Below are 23,560 nucleotides of genomic sequence, written 5' to 3'. Positions count from 1 at the left end.
GGGCTCGTACGAGGCAAGGCATTACGAGAAAGCATACATTCAGGTCCAGGTAGACATGGCAGCCTACTTCGTCCTGGTGCAAAGCCAATTACTTGCTCAGGTCGTATTTGCGAGAAAGTAAATCTAGCGTTCTAGTCTGTGATACAAGGATGATGAGGTACAGGAGATGGTGCTGAAGTCGCCTGGACGTCAAGAACATTCGACGAAGACGAACTTGACAAAAAGGGGCAGGAAAAAGGGTGTGTGTATGAAAGTAAAAGAAGGCATATGACTAGGCCCGAGGTGAGAATTGGAAAAGCAACGGGTTTCAGACAACACCCGATCCCCAGATTTCCTGGAGCCAAGTTCGAAAGCCAACCGTTTGAAATGGGACCAGCTCGTTCAAATTTGGGTTGCTGAAGTTGAAACGACCATTCGCAGTCTGGACGAGTTGCTGCATATGGTGCCAGCGTATCCAATCTTGGTGATCCTCGTAGTGCTGGAGCCACGAGACGAGTTCATTGTGAGGCCTGGCGATTGTGTTGAACGGAACTTCGTCTGGTTAGTAAAGGTAACATAATAGTAAAATATACCACATAAACGACATACCTCCTCGAACCTCCTCGCATATCTCCACCAGATGCTTCGTCGTCATATGGGCGCCGCGCATCTTGAACTCGCTAGGCCAACTGTTGAGCCCAAGATTGACGGCTGCAGCGACGAACTTGGCTACATCGAAGACTGAGGTCATGGCAATGTGAACCGAACGACCCTGAGCATTGGCTTCAGGGATCTCAGCGGTACCAGTGCGAAGGTTGACAAGGTAGTTGCCTTCGTCTTGCACATTGGAGCTGTAGCCCATTTTGTATGCATCAAGACCCCCGGGGGCCAACCGTTCGTAAAAGATACCGCAGGAGAATACGGTAAATTTCATCGGGTGGGATTGTGATGTTGACCAACGACGAAGATAGTCCAGGGCTGTCGAGGAGCCTCGATCTAAGGGGTCATTGTCGCTGGGCCTGTGGCTCAGGGCGCCTTCGAACTCCGAGGGGACAAAGCAGCGTACTCGAGCTCGTCTAGCAGCATCTATGAGGTTGATTTGGGGTGTGCCACAGATTGTCGAAATCACCAGGTCAACACCCTGAAGGATAAACCTGAGGTCTTCCATGCTGTCATAATCGACAACAGCGACCTGACAGTCGTATTCATCGAATTCGGGACGCTCCTGTGAGGTATTACCCTGTTAGATATGGGAGGATACGCTGTGGCGTGAGGAGCTTACTTGAGTGGAAAGCACTATGAGGGCATGGGCGCTTTCCGAAAGCTCGCGGACAAGGATATTGGCAAAGCCGCCTCCTCCGGCAATAGCGATCCGCATCATCGTTGTTGTTGCTGCTCTTTCCGGCATGTTGAAATATAGTTGAGTGATGTGCAGGCTTTATATAGTCGCAGTATCCCTTGTAGTAAAATCCAACGTTGCCATGGGTTGTCACGGCGATGATAAATGCAGTTCACAAGCCTCTGATTCTAGTCGACTGTATACACCAATGAAGCCAGCGGGTGATCGGTCTCGACGAGTCACTGTTTTTGCTGTCTTTCTGAGTGGCTATCGGGATCGGCCGCACGCGGTAGTGAGGTTCTTGAAGCAGTCCAGCGCCGGTGCCCAGAAAATGATTACACGGCCAGTATGAACAGATGAGCAGATGCCTCAAAGGGACATAGAAGCGAGATTCTTCGGGACAAAATGCTGGTAAGTAAGGCCGCAAGCGTGAATGTGATGTGGATGTAGATGTGACCCCTGGAGCATGTAAGGTACTTGGTATAAGGTTGCGGTAGAAAATTCCACGGATAGGTGATTCTACGCGGGAATATCTCTGGGCTACTTTGAGTCAACGCTGGCACGAGCCCACCATCAGTCGTCCCTTGAAGCCACCCGAGACACCAATTCATACCCGTAAGCAGCAAATGCCTTCACAGGGACTTCTAGTTCCTTCCCAACGACTACAAAATCTAGCCCTGAGTGGCTGTCATGTCTCCCATTTCACACCGTAGTCTGTTGAAAGCGAAGTTCGTGACCAGTTCTGCCTAGCAGCTCTCTCTCGGCCGCTTCAGGTGTCTTGTACAGTGACATCTGTTCGGCGGAGCCCGAATGAGTAATGAGTAATAGGCCGCGAATTAAGCAACATCCCCGTAATCCCGACAGCCACAGTACTCATCAGTATACTCACACCTCCACCCATGTTCGAGTCTCAGGCACAGCCGTCTGTCTCAGATATGGGTGTGGGGGAATGCGTGGCCATGGTCGACACCCCGGCCTGTCCCCCAGCAAGTATGATAAGCTGGTATTAAGTACTCAGCAGCATGGCGTGGCAAGGAGCAGCGCATCGCCGTCATGTTCCAGGACCATGGCAACGGCGCAGGCTAATATCCGACTTGCATGTGAAGACGATGCGTCCCAGGGACATATCGAGAGACTTATCTGGTACAAACATAAGCACGATGGGACGGCCAAAGACAGCCCAGGCGAACCACCACAGAACACTCAGCTCTGGCCAGTTTCGGTGTCCATCTTATGGCGACAAGACTCGCATGACAGGGCGTCAGCACACTCCTGGAGTACAGGTAGGTTCACAGTACCCGTAGTAATCTCTCACCGAAGAGACGCAGGCTGCCCAACGAGGGATAGCACTTTCGTGATTCGGCCAGTAGGAAGCCGGTGGTACATAGCAGACTCGAGGATAAATTAGGCCAGCAAGGGTCGACAGGAAATAAAGTATAACGGCCATGGGAAGACTAGGCTGGAGTTGCAAAGCATTCCCGGATGGCCCATGAGATGGACTTGGCTATGGCCCCTGATTGGCGAGAAAACGGGCGTCCTCGTGCATGTGGAAATAGGCTGCATTGTGAATTCTCAGCCAGTAGCAGGCGCGAGTGACAAAAGGATTATGATTTTCTTTGTCCGGGCAACAGGAGTTGCGTTGAAGACGGGTAGTCGAGGCATGTGGGGGCTAAATCTGCCGGGGTGAACGTGCCTGCCTTCATTTAGGTAGCAAACCGTTGGAGAAAGAGAAAGAGAAAGAGAGAGAGAGAGAGGAAAGAGGAGTGGGAGGTGGCAGCAACGATGTGCTGGGCATATCAAGTGACCCCATCTAGTCCCCACAAAGAAGACAGACTCCAAAGACCAGACCTGGCTCGACTCGGCTCGACGCGACTCGGCTCTTGAATGTAGTATATGCCGTGGGCGAAGTATTTGCTGATAGGACGGAGTGCACTTGCGTACGTGACATACATCCCAAGCTAGACCCGGTACATTCCTCCATATGTGCGTTTGGTTGATCACGTCCAAACAGCCCGCCCGTCGTGGAGAAAATACACATGTATGCAGTTACTGCGGGGTGCTCCCGAGACAGGTGACTGCTATCGTGCATAGCATCAAGCGTTTTCCCATTGCGCCAGAGCTGCATGAATGGCAGCGCTTTTACTCTCTGCACAACGATGTTAGACCTTGTGACCCCAACGATGGCATATAGTGCCGAGACTGAGTCACTTACATCACATACAGGAGAGAACCCAGATCCATGTTAAAACAACGACAGCCATTGTTTGAGTACTTCGATGTTTTTTTCTCATCGCAGCCTGCATGGCTTACGTCAAATTCTCCTAATCAACTTGGGATGAGCACTCGGCCGAGGGACTGGTCAATACCACCCTGACAGTTCAGACATCTGTGATGCCCTATTCCCGGCCAGGTTACACGGAGATGACAGTCTGGGTGTAACTACTGACTCGCTGTTAAGGGCCAATCGCTAGGGCTGACTGTATGCGGCCGACTCAGGTGTGATCGAAGTGTGGTATAGGCGCGTATGAAGTCCGACAAGACCACGCTGCTGTTGGTGGTGATGAGACTTCGGGCAAGGCGAAGATGAAACTATTGAACATGGTCCCAACGGGCCCGCGAATGTGACCATCCATCTTCCGGCAGCGCCCCAAACAACAGCCACTAATGAGCCTCATCGCAATCGTGGCTGAAGGTCCTTAATCTTGGTCACACAGCTCGGCCCTATAAAACCGGTATCTGGAACAGATTCCATGCCAAGGACTTCTGTCAGGGGGCACAGGGGGTGGTTGATGAGCTGAGGGTTGCCATATTGCCTCGCCTGCCCGGGGTAATTAGGCTTGGTCGCCCGGTCCCGGGTCGCCAAATTACTGAATGCGGAAGGTTACAGCTCAAGAGCAAGGGGCAAAAGACGGGTGAGCTCGGACGGTAAATTCAAATTTTATATGGTATTCTCACATTCGACAATCCTTACGACCAAGAACGTCATGCTTTGCACTCACGTAAGACGATTGGCCACCATATTCCGCGCCGGGGGAAGGTGTCAATATCCCCTTAACCGCAGCCAAGAGTACTAGACCAAAAGATGCCTTCTAGAAGCCTTGACGGACAAGCCTGCGGCCGCTAAGCGATGAAGAACAGGACTTCACATGTGGCTTTTTCATGTTCTTAGTGAAGGAGCTTTATTCAACCTCGATCCCGAGGTTCCCAGAGTCAATATGTCGTATATTCTGAGCCGCTTCGGTAGACAGGAACGGGAACTCCCACCCTGGTTTGTCATGATTTCCACTTTTGCTTAACCCATGTTCCCGGCAGTGTTACCAGGTCAAGAATCAGAGCAGCAACCTACGCACCTTCGACTTCAACCAGGCGAGATGAACATCAAAAAGCGAGTCTGGAGGATCACTGTCCATGGGAATTTTACTTGCACCATTTTTTGCACCTGCAGGTCCACATCAAAACGTATGTTGCTCCAACTCTCCAAGTGACGGACTTGCACCACCGCTTGAATATTATATCTGTAGTCGGCCCATGTACGTAGTAAAACACTCCAATCGTTTGGAGCGATTCGGCCTCCAATTGTCTAAAAATGTCTCTCTCCCGGCTCCATTCGGAAGGCGTGATTATAGATAGTGCGGGGTATTAGATAACTAATAGCTTAACAGTGCCGTTACTGTCGCACAGCAGGCATCTGCGATAGTGGGATGGTGGGGTTCATAGGGGGGCTTCTCCTAGGATCTACCAACCTTATCAAGCGGCGAGCTCTTATCAACCCTCGATCTTGGGATTCCTATTACCACATGGCGGGATTGGCTTTGCTGACGCCGAACTACGACATCGGAGCTACACCAGCACTCATGCCTGGGCATCGGAGTTGCTCGTCATTTGCTGGGGACCTGGCCATCGTCGGCTTTCGACCCCCGCGGCTCTGGCGACATGTTTAATAATACAACTAGGCACTCATTGCTTGGTAATGGAAGTTATCTTCACCCAGTTTCCCTCTACACATTGGCTTGCGCAAACCATTGCACTACCACCTTTGGATTGTTAATCCCAACCAGGCAGACATCCCCTTCAAGAGCGCAACCTGTTTTACATTTCCGATATACCTTTTGACTGTTTACTGTTTCCCTCCGCCTGAGCTCCGCGAAACGAAGAGCGCTGTTATTCCAAGCGCTCGCTACCACAATGGCCGAGGCACAGAAAGTACGCGGTATCCGCATCGCTATAGACCGCGGCGGTACCTTCACAGACTGTGTCGGCACTCTGAATGGCGAAGATATCGTGATCAAGCTGCTTTCCGAAGACCCGGCCAACTATGACGACGCGCCGCTGGAGGGTATTCGTCGCATCATGAGTCATTTTACCAAGCGCGACATCCCCCGAGGCGAGCCTCTTGACACTTCCCAAATCGACTCGATTCGCATGGGTACCACAGTCGCTACGAACGCCTTGCTAGAGAGGAAGGGCGAGAAGATCGCTTTAATAGTCACGGAAGGCTTCAAGGACTGCTTAGAAATTGGCAACCAGAGCCGACCCAAGATCTTTGACCTAGCGATCCGGAAGCCTGATGTGCTATATGAGGAGGTAGTCGAGATTGACGAGAGAGTCACACTCGAGGACTACGCGGAAGACCCAGCTAGAAACGTTACAAAAGCCGACGTGCAAGCCAGCAGCGAGGATGCGAATAGTGCGGATCTGGTCATGGGCCTGTCAGGAGAGGCAGTCCGCATCTTGCGCCGGCCGGAGGAACAGGGGATTCGAGACAAGCTTCAGAATATTTTCGACAAAGGTATCAGGAGTATAGCAGTGTGTCTGATGCATGGCTATACGTTTCCCAACCACGAAGCTATGGTCGGCAAGATCGCCAAAGAGATTGGTTTCCAACACATCTCCTTGAGCCATGAGTTGATGCCCATGATCAAGCTTGTTTCAAGGGCCACCAGTGTATGCGCCGACGCATACCTCACACCCGCCATCAGGAAGTACATTGCCGGGTTCCAGAAAGGCTTCGCAGGCGGTCTTGGTACTCAAAGCGTCCTGAATGAGGCAGGAAGCCAAGGTGCCAGATGCGAGTTCATGCAAAGTGATGGTGGCTTAGTTGATGTTGATAAGTTCACCGGTTTGAAGGCTATTTTATCTGGCCCTGCGGGCGGAGTTGTCGGCTACGCCATTACAAGTTACGACGAACAAACAAAGATACCCGTCATTGGTTTTGATATGGGAGGTAAGCTTCGAGCCATGATTTTACTACTGTCCGCGCTAACGTCATGCAAGGTACAAGCACGGATGTTTCTAGATATGGAGATGGCCGATACGAGCACGTTTTTGAGACGACAACTGCCGGTGTGACTATACAGTCGCCGCAATTAGATATCAACACCGTGGCTGCCGGCGGCGGAAGCAGACTGTTCTTCAAGAATGGCCTTTTTGTGGTTGGCCCTGAATCCGCTGGTGCCCACCCAGGCCCGGCTTGTTACCGAAAAGGGGGCCCAGCAGCCGTTACAGATGCCAATCTTTTCCTCGGACGCCTCTTGCCTGATTTCTTCCCCAAGATTTTCGGCAAGAATGAAGACCAGGCCTTAGATCCCGAGGCTAGTAAGCGTGCTATTCAAGAGCTTGCTGATCAGATCAAGAGCGAGACGGGTAAGGACATGAGCCTCGACGAAGTTGCTTATGGGTTCTTGACCATTGCGAACGAAGCTATGACAAGGCCCATCCGGTCAATCACTGAAGCCAAGGGCCATGATTCTTCCAAACACCGATTGGCAACTTTCGGTGGTGCAGGCGGCCAGCATGCCGTTGCTATCGCCGATGCTTTAGGAATTCGGCAGATTCTCGTTCACCGATACTCGTCTGTGCTTTCGGCTTATGGCATGGCTTTAGCTGATGTCGTCGATGAGCGCCAAGAGCCCGAGTCAAAGGTCTGGAAAGAAGAGAAATCTGTGATTGACGAGCTGAAGACAAAGATGGAAAAGCTCAAGGATAAGTCGCGACAAGCTCTGGTTGATCAAGGATTCAACAACAGCGAGGTGGTTTTCGAGGAGTATCTCAACATGAGATACCGAGGCACCGAGTCGGCACTCATGATCGTCAAACCTACTGAAAAGGACTGGGACTTCGGAGAGGCCTTTGTGGAGCACCATCGATACGAGTTTGGCTTCACCCTAGACGACAGAGACATCATTATAGATGATGTGCGCGTTCGCGGTATCGGAAAGAGCTTTAGCTACCAAGAGAAGACTGTCGATCAGCAGCTCAAGGAGGTTAAACGACAAGATGCGAGTGAAAAGCGGCCTTATGGAAAATCGCAAGTCTATTTTGACGGGGGCCGAAGGGAGACTCCAATCTACAAGCTGGAGGACCTGTCAGTGGGCGACGAAATTCAAGGACCGGCTATGCTAGCAGATGGAACACAAACTATCGTCGTGACTCCGAAAGCGAAGGCGCTGATTCTGGAGACTCATGTCATCATTGATCTCGAGAGGGATATCAAAGAAGAGTATGTCTCAAAAAAGTGTTGGTCCGGCTGAGTATAGTATAAGTTCACTAACATCTCTCAGATCGCAAAAGGATACTTCCGAAAGGGAAGTCGATCCAATTTTGCTTAGCATTTTCGGCCACCGCTTCATGGCCATAGCCGAGCAAATGGGCAGGGCTCTGCAAAAGACAAGCGTCAGCACAAACGTGAAGGAACGACTAGATTTCTCTTGTGCAATTTTCGACGCAACTGGAGGTCTCGTTGCCAACGCGCCCCATTTGCCTGTCCACTTGGGCTCCATGTCGACATGTGTGCGAACACAAGCTAAAATCTGGGAGGGCAAGCTGAAAAAGGGGGATGTTATCATCTCCAATCACCCATCGTATGGAGGCACTCACCTGCCTGATATTACTCTATTGATGCCAGCTTTTAACGAGAAAGGAGACAAAATTCTCTTCTACGCAGCATCACGTGCTCACCACGCAGACATTGGAGGTATCACAGCTGGTAGCATGCCCCCACACTCGAGGGAGTTGTACCAGGAGGGCGCGGCAATCAAGAGCGAGAAGATTGTTAGCGAAGGCAAGTTCAATGAAGAGCGCATCATTGAGTTGCTGTATAGCGAGCCTGCCAAGTATCCGGGATGTAGTGGAACCCGTTGTTTGGCAGACAATTTGAACGACCTGCGAGCGCAAGTCTCGGCTAACCAGAAGGGTATCTCGCTCATTGAAGCTCTTATTGATGAGTACGGCGAAGATACCGTCCAATTCTACATGGTCAACATCCAGCAGAATGCGGAGAACTGCGTGCGTGATCTCCTCAAGAAAGTCTACAAGAGATTCGAAGGCCAAGACCTTTCGGCTGAGGATTTCATGGACGATGGTAGCCCGATCCGGCTTCGCGTTACGATCGACCCAGACAAGGGGGAAGCAATCTTCGACTTTGAGGGTACAGGCCCCGAAGTCTACGGCAACATCAATGCGCCCGAAGCCGTCACGTTCAGTGCCATCATCTACTGTCTGCGCTGCCTTATCTCCGAGGACATCCCCCCTTAATCAGGGCTGCCTTAAACCGATCCACGTGCGAATTCCACCGCGCTCGCTGCTTTCGCCCTCGACAGGCGCCGCCGTCGTGGGCGGCAACGTACTGACGTCGCAGCGCGTGACTGACGTCATCTTCCGCGCCTTCCAGGCCTGCGCCGCGTCGCAGGGCGACTGCAACAACCTGACGTTCGGCTTCGGCGGCAACCTCTCGGGCCGGGAAGAGGTCAAGGGCTTCGGCTACTACGAGACCATTGCGGGTGGCTCCGGCGCCGGCCCGCACTGGGAAGGCACGAGCGGCGTGCACACCCACATGACCAACACGCGCATCACCGACTCCGAGGTCTTCGAGCGCCGCTACCCGGTCCTGCTCCGCCAGTTCTCGCTGCGCGCCGGCTCGGGCGGCCGCGGCCAGCACCGCGGCGGCGACGGCGTCGTCCGCGACATCGAGTTCCTGATCCCGGTCCAGGTTTCCATCCTCTCCGAGCGCCGCGTGTACCGGCCCTACGGCCTCGCGGGCGGCGAGGACGCGCAGTGCGGCCTCAACGTCTGGGTTCGCCGCGTGGCCAAGGCGGATCCCGAGAAGGATCTCGCGAGACAGCAAGGTCATGTGCAAGAAGAGGAAGACGACAAACCTGCAGAGTTCGAGGAGCGCTATATCAACCTCGGTGCCAAGAACAGTGCTCCGATGAAGCCGGGCGACCGCATCATCATCAACACGCCCGGCGGCGGTGGTTGGGGAAAATTGGCGAGGCGAAGACGGCCTCATCTAAGGCGGATCATACGGAGGCGTGGAGAAAGGGTAGCCATGCTGCTAGGGAGGAATTGGCGCTGCAAGCGTAACGTATGGAAAGGAAAGAGGTTGGATACATGAAGGAAGGAGGCCACATAATTTGGACAGGTCGACACATCATCTGCAATGAATCTGCACACAAGCAAGCGGTATTTATCTATATTCATTCAATATATTAACGAAGCAGTTTGCAGAAGTGACCAAGATATCGTGTCTCTGCCCCCGTTCCTCCTTCGGCACATATCGTATTTCAGAAAGCTGACTGACAAAATCTTTTAATCGGGCAAGAGTAGGCCACATAATGCAGTTATCGTCTTCGGGGATTGGCAATTATCATGTATTTGTCTCGTAACAATTGAAACAGGATTGTATCTCTGTCTTTCTGTTCATTCATGGCACATTTCTCGTCAAACTCGCGCCATCTCGAGAGCCTAGCATCTCTCTGGGCCCTCAAAATGGGGGCAAATATGCCTCGTGTAGCCATAATGCAAATAAGGATTCCAACTCCTCAACACCTGCGCAGCTAAGGTCAGGGTTTCTCTAACTTCTATTTGGCCTGCTAATGGCTCAGAACCCGACTTCGATACCACCGCTATTAGTGTAGCCGCCTGAGAACTCAGGTTGGCTGGTTCCCATAGCAAGTCTCTGTTGCAATAGCTTCGACGTCGGCTTCAAGCTGCTAGGCTGTGGAACCCGGCATACTTAATCGACATGGGATCTATCAGTAGGGGCTTGTCCAAACCAAGGTCGCCATTCTATGTCGTGGACATAACTCCTCCCATCAAGTCTTCATCATCCACGTGGCTTTCGAAGCCCATAGTGGGATCCAACTCGCTCTTATCGGCAGCACGTTTCTGTTCCTTAATCATATGCTTGATGTACTCTCTGCTGGTCCCAAGACGCTCGTTAGTGGCCTTAAATATAGGATCGAGGGCTTTAAGTTGCACCGCCATCTTGGTCATCTCTTGAGCGAATTCTGCTTCTGATAGGGCTGTGGAAGCTGGGAGGAATGTTAGGAACACAGTGCCGTCGTCATTCTTCTCAATAACACCCTTCAGGCTATTCGAGATGATCATGTTCCGGATCAGCGCCTCGATGTCGTCGTCACTGCTGAGAATACTACCTGTCTGGGCACTCTTGGTCTGCTGCCGGATTTCAGCTATCGAAACCTTTGAGTAGATGTTCTGTAGATTCTTGATCTGCCACTCTTGGTATGCAGAAAGGACCTCTTGAATGAGGCCAACGTTGTTGTCTTCCTGCCAAATCTGGTTTGACTTCTCTACCTCGGTTCGCAGTTCGTCTGCATTCGTCGTATCGAACAGTGAGCCGACGTCTTTGTAAGGCTTGCCGAGGGTCTGATAGTTCTTGGCAGCTGCAGGGCCGGTGTAGAGCGGCAAAGGCACAAGCTTCCCCTTGAATAAGAGACTAACCAGCACCCACTTCTTGTATGCCTCGGCCATGATCTTACTGCAGCCGCCATCACGAGTGGGGTAGCTGACAACGCGCTCAAATGCAGCATGCGCTTTAGTCCAGTCTCGCTTGGAGCAGAACATCATTCCGGCAAGCATATCGTACTCTAGTACAGAAGCCGCCTTGACCGGGTTGGTGAAACCAGTCTCCTTGTGTATGTATACGGAAGGCGAAAGTGTCATGTCGCAGAGCATCGACGGTTTCTTCCAGTTGGCCATGCCCGGGTAAAAGACGATATTCTTCTCTATAACCTTCAAAGCCGGATCGATGTTGTTGGTGCTGTAGGCCAGTCTCGCAAGCTGAAGGTGTGATGATGTGAACATGGCGCCGGCTGGATCGATTTTGAGGATGGCGGTGGAGACGGCCTCGACTGCGACGGAAGGCTGCAATGGCAGGGTCAGTAAATATACGGATCACAACAAGTATCGCAGATGGGGCGAAAGACATACAGGCAATATCGAGCCACCACAAACAAGGGTCAGGATTTCTAGCAAATGCGATCCAGCATATCTGATTTGGCGAGGGTCGAAGCCCAACAGGAATTTGACCAGCTTTTCCAAGATGACCTCGCGCGGACCTGTTACATTGGGGAGGAGCAGGGTGTGAAGGACGGCCATGTAGGACAGCGAGTTGACTTCGGGATCGATGAGCTATACAAACAGAGATTAGACGGCGACAGTTGAGGCGAGGAAGCGTGCTGCCGTGGGTGGCTTACCTCCAGCAGCTGGGCTCCATACTGATCCAAGGGCAGCGGGGGCTCCTTGATCAGCTCAGCCAGCTTCACAAGGTGCGTCTGAATGACTTTGTGGTAGGTGGCATCGTCCCTCAGAGGTTCCTCTGGGGGAAGGCCAGACAGGTGGCAAGGGCCGGGTCCATGTCGGCCTTTGCTAGGAGGGGGCGGCCGGCGAATCGATGGGCGACGAGATAGGCGACGATACAGACGATTCGATGGACGATGCGATGGGGGAGTGTGGAAACGGCAAAGCAGACGGCCCGGGGGTATGTAAATACGACACGGAGAGAGAGGTGCCAAAAAGAGGCAACAAGCTCCTACAAAAAACCTATTTTCGCGAACTGTCTCTGGTGCCTTTGCTAAGAGTTGATGAGATGCAACGGGGTGTCGGTGGTAGCCTGGAGCTTGATGGGTTCTGGATGGGTTGCAGTGGCAGAATGCGGAAACAAAGACGGAAAGCTGTCATGGCTGCGGGGGCGGAGCTTCCCTGCGTGCCTGCATCGCCTGCAAGTACCGAAGTACCAACTACCCCGCCATCAGCATCAGCTAGGGCCCTTTTTTGGTGATCCTTTGATCCTCTCCTACCTACTCTACATAAATAATAAAGGCTATCGACTCCGGCTGCGATACAGACACGCCACACCACCAACCATCATGGCGCACCAATTCGAACCACTGAAGAACGATCTCATTCTGAGAACCGCCTGGGGGTACAGCTCACTCGTGACCAATGTATGATGGAGTGCCCGGCATCGACGCGTCGCTGATACCCCATTCAAACCACAGGTCAAGATGTCGAACGAGCGCCCATTTGGATCATGCGCCAGGGTCAGTTAGATCCCCGTCCTGCTTCCCGTCCGTAGAGCTGATCCTCCTTTGTCTGCACGCTACAGCCGGCCGCTACCTGCCCGAATACCACGAAGCCAAAGCCGGCCGCGACTTCTTCGAGTGCTGCCGCGACCCCGAGGTCGCCTCCACCCCTGACCCTGCAGCCCATTGAGCGCTTCGCCGGCCTGATCGACGCCGCCATCATCTTCTCCGACATCCTCGTCATCCCGCAGGCCATGGGCATGGTGGTCGAGATGGTCGACAAGCTCGGCCCGCACTTCCCGGAGCCCCTGCGCAGCCCGGACGACGGCCAGTACGAAAAGGTCATGCAGAAGAAGGTCGACGTCGCCACCGAGCTCGACTACGTCTACAAGGCCATCACCATGACCCGCAAGAAGCTCCAGGGGCGCGTCCCCCTCATCGGCTTCTGCGGCGCCCCCTGGACCCTGCTCTGCTACATGACCGAGGGCGGCGGCTCCAAGACGCACAAGGAGAGCAAGGCGTGGATCTACAAGTATCCCGAGGCCGCCAAGGCCCTCCTCCAGAAGATTTCCGAGGTCTGCGTCGAGTACCTGGCCCTGCAGGTCCAGGCCGGTGCCCAGCTGATCCAGGTCTTCGACTCTAACTCGGGCGAGCTGTCGCCCTACACTTTCAAGACCTTCAGCGAACCCTACCTGGCCTATATTGCCGAGCACCTGCCCAAGCGCCTCCAGGAGATGGGTTTGGACAAGGTTCCGATGATCGTCTTCCCCAAGGGCGCCAACCACGCCATCGACTCAGTGTGCAATATCGGCTACAACGTCATTGGCCTGGATTGGGTCATCGACCCTGCTGAGGCTGTAAAGATCAGGGGAGACCGAAAGATTGTCTTCCAGGGCAACGCTGACCCTGGTATTCTCTACGGTTCCCACGAAAACATTACGGAGACGGTTGAGCACATGGTCAAGGGCTTTGGAGGCGGAAAGAAGGGTTGGATAGCCAATCTTGGCCACGGTAAGCAAGGTTCTTCATCCCGATACAAAGACACGGAACTTGCTAACGATGAGATTATAGGTGTTACACCATTCGTCAAGCCTGATGATTTGAAATTCTATCTATCAGAGGTGCAGCGCTGTTCTAAGCGGTGACGGTCAGCCGATCCCCCTAGCAGCGAGGTGACTGCTGCGCAAGACTATTGTAGCTGGGAGATCTCACTTCACTGGGACCGTGTCTAAGTCGATGGTGCTCCTGTAATGTTTTTAGACTTATTAGAGAGTGTCTTCTCTGCCAGGCATACTTTGCATAGAATCGGAGGGGAAAGTGTAAATAATACAAAATATAAAAGAAATGAAGCTATTGTTTTGCTTACCAGGAGACGGTCCAGCCAATTGTGCCCCCCTAGGCTCCTGCAGACCCCCTGACTGCCGAGGTTATCTGACGCAACATCTGCGCAGCACAACGTGCTGTCATCGCCGCCGTAGTCTCGCAGACGATGCCTAAGGAGCTTGGCCACAACTGCTTTGGCAAACCCTCTTCCGCGATAGGGCCCCTCGCAGTGCATACTGCTCAGTGAGCCATCGGGACCTAGTATTATTGTGATTGTGCAGCCGGTTAGTGAGAAAGCAAAATGAGGGGAGGTTGGAAGGGATGGAGAACCAAGTCGGGGTAGGAGATGGTAGCTAACTCACCTAGGAAACACCAAGCAATAGGGGTACTGTTCTCCAACATGATGCCCATGCTGGGCAGTAGCTTGACTGTTCTCCTACGGGTTTTGAGAGAGCGGGGGTAAGTAAATCAACGTATCGCACATCATACTTTTGGGTATCTTTCTCCCCCCTCTTGGGAAACCTCAAAACTGGACGAAGAGACACCTTTCACTTACTCCTTGCGCGGCACGTCAGACCGACTCAACACAAACGGTATATCCTCCTGGCCGACTGTCCCCCACCGCATCCCAGCCTCCAACAGCCCCGGCTCCTCCTTGTCATTACGGGCGTCATCATCGTCGGCATGGAGTGATGGCATCTCCCGCACATCCAGGAGCCACTTGTCGTAAAGTCCGACGTGCGGGAACGCGATCTTGAACTCGTCCCTCAGCGCCGTCCGCAGCGTCTCGCTCAGCGACCCGGCCAGGATGCAGGGGCCCAGCGGGGACGCGGACCACCCCAATCCTGTCACGGCGTCGTCGCGGATGCGCCGCGCCGCGCGGAGGATGGATGCGGTGTGGCGGAGAGCTGTCCGTCTATCCTTCTCGTCGCCGTTGTTGTCGCGGTGGATGTTGCCGCTGCCGCCGTCGTCGCTACGACCACCGTGACGTTCCATGGTCGAGTATATCCACATCTGGGTCTCAGGCCCGCGGGAGATGTCCAGGTACGCCGCCGTGAAGGGGTAGTTTACCTGCATCGCCACCGCCGCCGCTTTGGCCTCATCCGGTGCTACCCCGGGGTCAAGAGGAGGAGGGGGAGGAGAGAGCGTCACATCGGATGCATAGAGGATGCGGGCGTGCTCGGTGATGCCGCCGGGGAACTTGGTGAACTGCAACCGACGCAGCAGGGCCAACGAGTGCGGGAGGTGCGCGGACAGCAACCGAGAAAGGGCCTCCGGAGATTGCTGCGTGTAGACTTTTGCTCCCTCATCGCTACGGGATTCCGGCATATCTAAGTCTAAACGAGTATCTACTTACGTATTGTTGATCGCAAGCAGGTATATCAAATTAAAATTTTAAAACAATATGGTTGATGATCTTCGAGAATATTGTCTTCACCTGTCTCTTCTTCCGATATATACTACATGGAGGGCAAGCCGGGGCCGCGGGCCGGTGTAACACGGATATAAATAAATACATGCATGCAGAATGTAATGGTCACATATACGGACGTGTGGATTGGCCTAATAGTCAACCAATCGCCCCGATGTTGTCCGGTATATCAGCTCCTGAACCATGGAGGCCAAACATCCTTTAAGTCAAGTAGAGTGTAACCTACTCGGCCACCTGCCGTGGAAAGAAGGAAGGTCGGTCTGAGCCGTAGCACGGGAATCTTGTTTGATAATGAAAGGTCGTTTTTGGGTCGTTGTTGACAAATGGCATTATCTCATCCAATTCATCCAATTAAAAACCAAATTGCCTTGTCGCGAAGTTTTGACTTTCGACAAAGCTCTTGCCAACAAGCAATTGAAAAAGAAAGACCCCAACTCCATGCCCGGGGAAACATTTCCAATCCCTGGAAATCCAGAAAGCAGCATCCGAACCCGTCCCCTTTTGTCGCCCCTTTAGTCAAAATGTGGTATATGTCGCAATGTAGAAGACAAAGAAAACACCAATCGGGTGACCGATCCCCCGCTACTGACTATACCAGGAAAGATGAAGCAGGCAGGATATACGTATCGCAATATCGCGCCGCACATTATCGCCTGGTATTCTCCCCCTCCTTTCCGACGGCAGCTCAGTACGTATTGTTGCCCCTCCCTGAATCTGACAACTGCAAAGCGCAGTTTTCCTAGTCCCTATTCAAGCCTTCTTGCCGAAAAGCCACTCCTTGCCCTTGGAAGTCAGGCTGTTATCGGGACTCTTTGTGCGCTTAACCGCCTCCTCGCCTCCCTCGGTCTTCTTGGCCTCCTTGGCCTCGGGGACATCAGGACTGCCCAGCTTGACGACGTTGGCGGCGCCGCCTCGGCCGACGCGTGCGATACCCTCGCTGTTCTGTCGCTCAATGACACTGTGAGACGGGAACAGCGATGCCCGTGTTAGCCGCATGTGCGCTCCATTACATACTGACTGCCTGGATGCGCTTCCTTTATGGGCATTGGGGAGGGGTCGGGAGCGCGCACGCAACGTTTCGACTCGCGGCGCATGGTGAGGAGAGGAGGTGTCACCCATACCGCATGCACACGCGCTCGCGCGAAAGCAAAAGAGAGAGGGGGTAGTGAAGGGGAAACACTTACGGCTCGACGTCCTGGAGGGCGCGGGTCTCGGCGGGGTCCTTGTTGGTGCGCATGTTGCCCGAGCCGCCGCGGCCGGTCGTGACGACGGTGTGCTTGAGCGTCGGCGTCTCGAGGTCCTTGGGCTGGATCTTGGGGGAGTTGGAGACGTCGCTGATGTTGCCCGCGCCCCCGCGGCCGGTGGATGTGAATTGGTGCGGTTGCGACATGGTTCTTCCCGGTTTTGTTGCAAGTAATGAGTGTGTGTCGTTCGTTGGCAACCTCGTCGTCTTCTTCTTCTTCTGGCGGGTCTCGAGACGGCCTGTCTACACACAATAAATAACAAACAAGATTGTGAGTTGGTGAAGTAAGTAGACAGGAATGCAGTCTAGACTAAATCTACTACTAGCCGGGGTGGTGTAGATAGAATCTAGGAGGTTGCTTGTATATAAAGCGTGTGTCCAGGTGGATAATGCAATCACGTCACAAGAAGATTTGATAGCTTGTGACCCGACCCTGGTTTGGGTTTTTGGCGCCTGGGCTTGGAATAGCGGGGGGTTGCTAAGGGTCAAGTATGATGTATGGAGGGAGGAGGCATGTCTGTAGATCATGTAAACAAGTTTCTCGAACCCAAGGGGTCCTGGGGTCCTGGATGCCGGATTTATTTAAGTCATTGGAAATGAATAAATACCCGCCATCATCGCCTCCCCTCCGCCACCGTATGCTCTCGGCGTGCTACTATGTCGCCCGATCATTGGCGTTCTGCAGACTTGGGCAAACACGGCCTTGACATCATATGGTCCTTCGTTTTTTTCAGGCAACAGATATACTTGGCGCCGCATTGCTTTCGCCCAGCTCACGTTTTGTGTACCGCTCAGCGCCAGAAGTTCGCAAGTCACAATCGTCGCGACTAGCAACAAACTACTCGTAGCGCCATTGCCTGTCGCCCGTTGCTCGCCCAACTTACATGATGAGGGGGAACCCTCTTCATTTGCGTAAAGACAATTTTGCATTTCCGCCCCTCTCCCCTCTTCTGGCCGCGGAGGAGGAGAGTAAGGAAAGAGACGGACGTTGGACTCTGCCGCGTAGGGCGACGGACCGGTAAGCGGCATCCGAGTTACGAAGACGTAATAGAAACGCCCTGGGCCAGCCAGCCAGTTTTAGGACGACCAAGCCAACCACCACCACCCCCCTCTCCAGGTGCCAGGGAAAAGGAAACATTCGCAATTGGGGCTCATCGATGGTGTCATTAATGTGCTCTCCCAACGACTTCCAACACGGTTCTTCCCGGCTGTCGTTGATCAGAGAGCAACGTCGAGGTGAAGACTGGTGACGCCCGGCAATTATCCGAACAGATCGTGTATGCGTTGGCGGCGGGGATCCTATGTGCCTAGCCAATTGCGTCTCGAAGGATATACATGCGTGCTTGGTCAAAACTGCTCCGAAGCCCGTATGTGTGCAGCTATCGTCTGATTCTTATGATTATGCCAGTCGAACGGTACAATATGGCGGAAGCAGCGCTCTCGCTATCAAGAGCATGCCAGATACCTTAGTTGATTCCAATATATTCATGTCTTCTTGGAGTAAGTATGTACATGCGCGGGGATTAGTCTAGTAACTTTCCGCTACGCTGGGAGCAGCTTGGGGCCAAGCATAAGACAAAATGGAGTTATTTCCACCCCCCGGAGCCAGATAATCAGCTCATAGCCCTCAGTCATCGTCCTCATCGTCAGAGCCCTTGCCTCTCTTAGCCTTACCATCGGCACCCTCTTTACGGATGGGGATCTTGATGCCCTGAGTCGCAAAGCATTTGCTCAAGTTCGTACTCTCACACACTCCAGGGAACTTCTTAGCGCTGTAAACCTGGAACGGATCGCTGAAACACTGAGCGAGAACGGGCGCTTTACCCTGGTTGACGCGCTGTGGATCACTAGTCGAAGCATCACCGACCGTACCGGGGATCCCCACGCTGGTAAATGAGAACCGCAGACTGTGGTTTGTCAGTAACTATACAGAAGGGCGGGATACAAACGCTGAAGCTTACCGGAAGTAGCCCTCCGTCCTCACACTGAGATCTTGCAGAATAAACCAGATCCCGAACTTATCCTCGGGATCTAACAATCTGTTCGCGCTCGTCACCAAGCTACCAATGAGATTTCTCGTGTACATCCCATTAGGCGGTGTAGCAAGAGAGTTTGCCCGTTGGGGTGTCAAGTCCTGAGGGTAACGGCCTGAATAGCCGTTTTGCGACGGTACCGGTTGTACGTTGGACGGGACAGAATACTGACCCACGTGGTTTTGGTACGTGTAGCCATCTGAAAGGTAACTTATTGTAAATATGTTTGTCCAAGTGCCGAGAGGAGCTTACTTACTTGGTGGTTGTCCATAGCCGTGACTGTATTGATCACCTCCATAGTTGGAGGGTGGCTGCGACGGTGCCGCATACCCTTGGCGGACAAGTCCTGGGTAGTTATCATAAGATGGCCCTCCCTCTTGCAGCTCCCTGAATGACTGTTGTGTTGTTGAGGAAATAGAGGGCGAGTTCTGTGAGTGCTTGACCACATTGACCTCCTTCAGGCCATTCCATGACCACAAGTCGACGGAGAGGATGAACATCTGGTGTTCAACGTCGCTGTAATCCCATTAGTACTTCTGCCATGATTCACAAGGCGAAGTTGCCCACGCCGGAGAGGTAAAAGAATCTACTCACTTGCTGCTGACTTCCCTGCCGGTCGTTTTATCAATGACCTGAAGACGAATGCAAGGTGGCGGCGTTATTGGCCGGCGATCCTTATCGCCGAAACCGCACATCCGAGCACGTTGAGGTTGCTGGACACAAACCAGTTTATACTTCCATTTCGAATCCTCCTTTTCCGTTGACAAGGGGCACGCATGATCGGCCAAGGTCGCGATATCCTCGTTGATGCTCTTGGTACCCTCAGACAAGGCGCGCAATGTGATTCTGGGCCCCTCGGGTATTGGGCCGTTGCCGTTTTGGGGGCGATCGAGAACGCTAGGCATCGGCCCTTGTACATAATCGGGGCGGGCAGGAGGGAGATGTGGGTGTGGACGGGGAGGACCGGGGAAGTACTGGGGATAGGCGTGATGGGTACCCGGTAGGCTGGACTGCATCGACTCGTGCGTAGGATGGTGAGAAGGATGTTGAGGATATTGGCCGGGGCCCGGCGGAGGTGCTTGGCCTGCCATGTGGTGCGGAGGTGCGTGATGGCCCCCGTGGTTGGATGTGGGATATGGTTGACTGCTCATATTGCTTGGAAATGTCACAGGGAGCTGTTGGGGGTCGAGATTCGTCCCAGGGGACAGTTGCAGACCGGGTTCGGGGACTCGACCAAGAGCCGATTGGGCGAGCTGTTGCGGAACGGGACCGCCCGTACCGGGGAACTGATTCAAGTAGGGATATGTCCCAGGGGGGTGATACAAATGAGGTGATGTCCTACGGTGGTGATGCGGAGAAGCTGGGCTTCTCCTATGGTGGTGATGCGGAAGATCTCCTGGCCGATGGTGGTGGTGATGCGGAAGATCTGCTGGCCGATGGTGGTGGTGATGCGGACGAGGTGTGGCTGTCCCAGGGTGGTTATGGTGATGAGATTGTGGATGAGGTGACCGACGAGGCCTTTCCTGTGGCAGAGCGCGCCTAGGAGGAGGAGGAGGGCTCGCCGAAGCGGATCGGGGCCTTCGCCGTTGGGGAGCTATTACAACAAATGGCAGCGGCCTCGCTGGCTTCGAGCTGGGTTGAGTTACTGATGGGTAAGGTGGTAAGCGTGATGCCTGGAAAAGCTGTGTACGAGCGAGGCAATGTAAAAGAGAAGACGGATCTTGACGTGAAAAAGAGAGGGTGGGTGGGGAGAGAGAGAGCTTACTTATACTTGGGCGGTTGTGGTGGTTCTGTATCGCAAATGCTTAATGCTTAATGCTTAACGAGGGTGAGAGTTGAGCGATGCGGCGGAAAGTTCGATGGCACGATAAGAGCTCTCGACTTTCGCTATCGGAGAAAGAGCACTTGAGCTTGAGTCTCAGGGTTCCGCAAAGCGTATTATATGGGACCACAGACACCAACCAGGTGCCAGGCAAGAGAAGAAAAGAGGCAGTCAGCAGGCAGGTACGGTACTTGAAGTAAGACAAAAAAGAGGCGCAACTTTATTTTGCTCTGCTGCTCCTTCTTATCCTTCTACTTCGTCTCTGCTTCTGCGCGCAACACAACGCGACGCAAGTAACGCAATGAAAGCAGTGCAGTGCCCAGTGGGTGGAGGAGAGTAGTATTTCGCGGGAGTGGGAGGACTAAGAAAAGGATCGCAGGCACGCGGTACGGGCAAGTTTCATTAAGTATAATAAGTATTACTTGCCAGTACCACACATAAGACGGGCAAGGACATTACATAACAGGCCTGTGGTTACCGTTAGAATGGAGATGCGGTAGACGGGGGACGGGGACGAGGGGCAATAGACGGGCGAGGCAGGGAACAGGGGGCTTTGGCAGCACCAAATCGTTCGGCACTAGCCTCCCAGGCGCCTCCCACTTTAAGAAGGCCGTTGTATTAGTAGGCTCCGTCTTGTTGTGTCGCTGCTATTTTCGAAGCTGGATAATATTACTGAGGTCACATCCGATCATTACAATCGCCCATCGGAATCAACAACGCCTGTGTGTCTATGGAACAGGTTGCGCCAGACCGCTACCTCGACCAGCAGCCACGGCTCGAGAGACAGACGCAGGCGCAGACGCGGACGCGCGAATCCCGGCGTGCTGGAGAGCACCGCAAACGCCATTCGCTCGCTACGCTGGGAACTGTATGTACATGATAACGGCTCTCCGTCCATACTTACCCTCGGCTACACGAATCATGCCCCTGCAGTGGTGTATACCGACGCTTCAGATATAGTCGTACCTACTTACTCGACGGAGGGAATGGGTGGGTATACTTGACCGAGCAGCTGAATCAAGTTTTTCCCAACGTCACGTCGTCCCAAGCCCAGTAGCCATGGCGAAAACCTGTCATTTCCCAGTGGCTATTCAATATCCGATCCGAGAAGGAAAAAAGAGATTGACTTCCCCCCAAAGCTCATCTACAAACGGCGTGCGGGTCTGGCAAATCCTATCACAGGCCGCGACACCGAATCGCGAAGTTTGGTACGGGGCCCAATACCGGTGCCAACTGCAACCCACATCTGCACCACTGCTGCATCCATGGATGCGGTTTCCAGGGCCAGTGGAATCGAATGAAAAGCTCGAGTCGCGCTCCACTGCCCATGCCTACATACATATGCCGGTGTATGCCTAGGGAGGGAAAGAATACCAAGGAGTTGTTGTGTTGTTTCTGCGACGCGACAAGTGACCAGAATAGTTGTGCGTACAGCTGATGATATCTATCCTGATGAGGGCAGAATTGCGGGGGAACTAGCTGGCGGCATCCGAGATTGGCAATTGACCTGACTTGGCAATGCTGCTACGCGCGCGGGATTCCTTCCAAGGCTTCCAAGGCCAGGCTAGCCCCTGGTCCAACGCTGCGCCCAGGATAGCTACCCTTCAAGCTATCCCACATATCCCACAGCTATCGTGACTGCTAGCCCCCCAACCGGAATGCGGGCAGAAATTGATTTGCGTTAGGCGCGTATCACTGCTACATCACTGCTACATCACTGCTACTGTTTATCGCCATCTGCTGCTTCATCCATGATGAGATTCCTAGTTTGGCACCTAATACAAGAGGATGCGTGCCCACCATCACACCTCTGTCCCCACTGTACCGGAAGGCCGGTCAACTGACTTGCACATATAGCATAGCAATCACTTATATAGCAAGCCACTCACTCACTCACTATATGTCTCTTCTGGATAGGTCGGTAAGCCAAGCACGGAGTAAGGGTGTCGGGACCAAAGAAGGACACAATACGCATCCCTGGCCTCGGACTTATTCTACAGCGCAGAGTCTACAAGAATAGCAAACAAGAAGTGGTTTACTCGGAGGATATCCGGGGACACTCGGGCCGTAGGTGTCAGAGGCTAGTCTGAGGGACAAGAAACGCCAGTTGCAACTTTCATTCAGCTCTGCGTGCTGTGGCGGCGCCTCGAAAGACAATCCCGGAAGACAGCTCGGGTATGACTGTCTCCAGCAAGAACAAACGAACGCCACTGCGCGCGCGAAATGGAGAGCGAAAGCGCCCCAGAGCGCCTCCAGTTGCTGCAGTGTAACGGAAAGGGTTGGCCAAACCCACGTTCTCATTTCGCAGATCGAGAATGGCTCTGCTTGATTGCAACATAGATGGGAAGTTGAATGTAACCTAAAACTACCACTATGCATACTGACTTATTCGTGTAACAGCAAACTTTATTCTTCCATCCCAAACCCCCAGAAGTCAGTAAAAGAGAAAATAGAACATTCTATCGGTAAGGGGTAGGTAGTAAGGCTGAAAGGCATCATCTGGTCCCTATCCTTAGCCGCCCATCCCCCTTACCTACGGGATGATATAAATATCTACGCTCGCTCCCTCCATCCACCCCTAGCAAAGCAAACCCCTGATATAGCTCGGTTGTAGATAAACCGCCCGGCTGACTAGAACTCCCCCGACTCGCCAATGACCCTTGTGCAACTTAACACACGGCATTCGCTCAACTGACGGCTGGTCCCATGCCGGCTCTCGCGGCGATCCCTGCGCCGGAACCAGCATGAAAGAGTGCTGATGTGCAATGTATCGGATAGTATCCCTGTCCAAGCATCAATCACTGCTGCAACGACATTTGTCCAGCCCCCAGCCCTGGACCTGTATCATGTATGATAAATTTACGACCCGAGGAGGGGATAATATACTGTAAATGCAGGATGGCAGCCCGATGCTGATTAAAAGGTACTGGATAGGATAGCCACTAATTAGGCCGCACCAGCCACATCGTCGCCGACCACATCCTATACCTTTCGTCGCGACTGGCGGATGGTTTATACAGCATTATTACCAACTTTGTAGAAGCAGTCATATGTTCAATTAAGAT

At 53.2% G+C, this 23,560-nt stretch overlaps 7 protein-coding genes across 7 annotated transcripts; 2 read left to right on the top strand and 5 right to left on the bottom strand.

The window, feature by feature from the left end:
* Positions 1–307: 307 nt before the first annotated feature.
* PG998_002425 (uncharacterized protein) lies at positions 308–1,387 on the bottom strand (the record flags this gene model as incomplete). The annotated part of the gene is made up of 3 exons (XM_066869243.1): positions 308–537; positions 589–1,219; positions 1,262–1,387. The coding sequence occupies 3 exons, from the start codon at positions 1,385–1,387 to the stop codon at positions 308–310; spliced, it is 987 nt and encodes a 328-aa protein (XP_066737658.1).
* A 4,116-nt stretch (positions 1,388–5,503) lies between these two features.
* Positions 5,504–9,710, top strand: PG998_002424 (hydantoinase B/oxoprolinase; the record flags this gene model as incomplete). Its single annotated transcript, XM_066869242.1, has 4 exons — positions 5,504–6,542; positions 6,593–7,817; positions 7,879–8,813; positions 8,917–9,710. The coding sequence occupies 4 exons, from the start codon at positions 5,504–5,506 to the stop codon at positions 9,708–9,710; spliced, it is 3,993 nt and encodes a 1,330-aa protein (XP_066737657.1).
* A 674-nt stretch (positions 9,711–10,384) lies between these two features.
* On the bottom strand, positions 10,385–11,975 carry PG998_002423 (uncharacterized protein; the record flags this gene model as incomplete). Its single annotated transcript, XM_066869241.1, has 4 exons — positions 10,385–11,482; positions 11,549–11,749; positions 11,815–11,900; positions 11,954–11,975. 4 exons carry the CDS (start codon positions 11,973–11,975, stop codon positions 10,385–10,387), a joined length of 1,407 nt encoding a protein of 468 aa, XP_066737656.1.
* A 511-nt stretch (positions 11,976–12,486) lies between these two features.
* Positions 12,487–13,787, top strand: PG998_002422 (uncharacterized protein; the record flags this gene model as incomplete). Its single annotated transcript, XM_066869240.1, has 3 exons — positions 12,487–12,564; positions 12,619–12,660; positions 12,726–13,787. 3 exons carry the CDS (start codon positions 12,487–12,489, stop codon positions 13,785–13,787), a joined length of 1,182 nt encoding a protein of 393 aa, XP_066737655.1.
* A 16-nt stretch (positions 13,788–13,803) lies between these two features.
* PG998_002421 (uncharacterized protein) lies at positions 13,804–15,294 on the bottom strand (the record flags this gene model as incomplete). The annotated part of the gene is made up of 4 exons (XM_066869239.1): positions 13,804–13,887; positions 14,009–14,223; positions 14,328–14,401; positions 14,522–15,294. The coding sequence occupies 4 exons, from the start codon at positions 15,292–15,294 to the stop codon at positions 13,804–13,806; spliced, it is 1,146 nt and encodes a 381-aa protein (XP_066737654.1).
* An 853-nt stretch (positions 15,295–16,147) lies between these two features.
* Positions 16,148–16,787, bottom strand: PG998_002420 (uncharacterized protein; the record flags this gene model as incomplete). The annotated part of the gene is made up of 2 exons (XM_066869238.1): positions 16,148–16,355; positions 16,582–16,787. 2 exons carry the CDS (start codon positions 16,785–16,787, stop codon positions 16,148–16,150), a joined length of 414 nt encoding a protein of 137 aa, XP_066737653.1.
* Positions 16,788–18,267: 1,480 nt separating this feature from the next.
* PG998_002419 (uncharacterized protein) lies at positions 18,268–21,393 on the bottom strand (the record flags this gene model as incomplete). The annotated part of the gene is made up of 6 exons (XM_066869237.1): positions 18,268–18,547; positions 18,602–18,872; positions 18,930–19,189; positions 19,268–19,959; positions 20,016–20,267; positions 21,253–21,393. The coding sequence occupies 6 exons, from the start codon at positions 21,391–21,393 to the stop codon at positions 18,268–18,270; spliced, it is 1,896 nt and encodes a 631-aa protein (XP_066737652.1).
* Between the last annotated feature and the right edge of the window lie 2,167 nt (positions 21,394–23,560).

The sequence above is a fragment of the Apiospora kogelbergensis genome, assembly GCF_038363985.1.
Source record: "Apiospora kogelbergensis strain CBS 113332 chromosome Unknown utg000001l_segment0_segment0, whole genome shotgun sequence".
Classification (NCBI taxonomy): Eukaryota; Fungi; Ascomycota; class Sordariomycetes; order Amphisphaeriales; family Apiosporaceae; genus Apiospora; species Apiospora kogelbergensis.
This window is presented reverse-complemented; position numbering and strand designations above follow the sequence as displayed.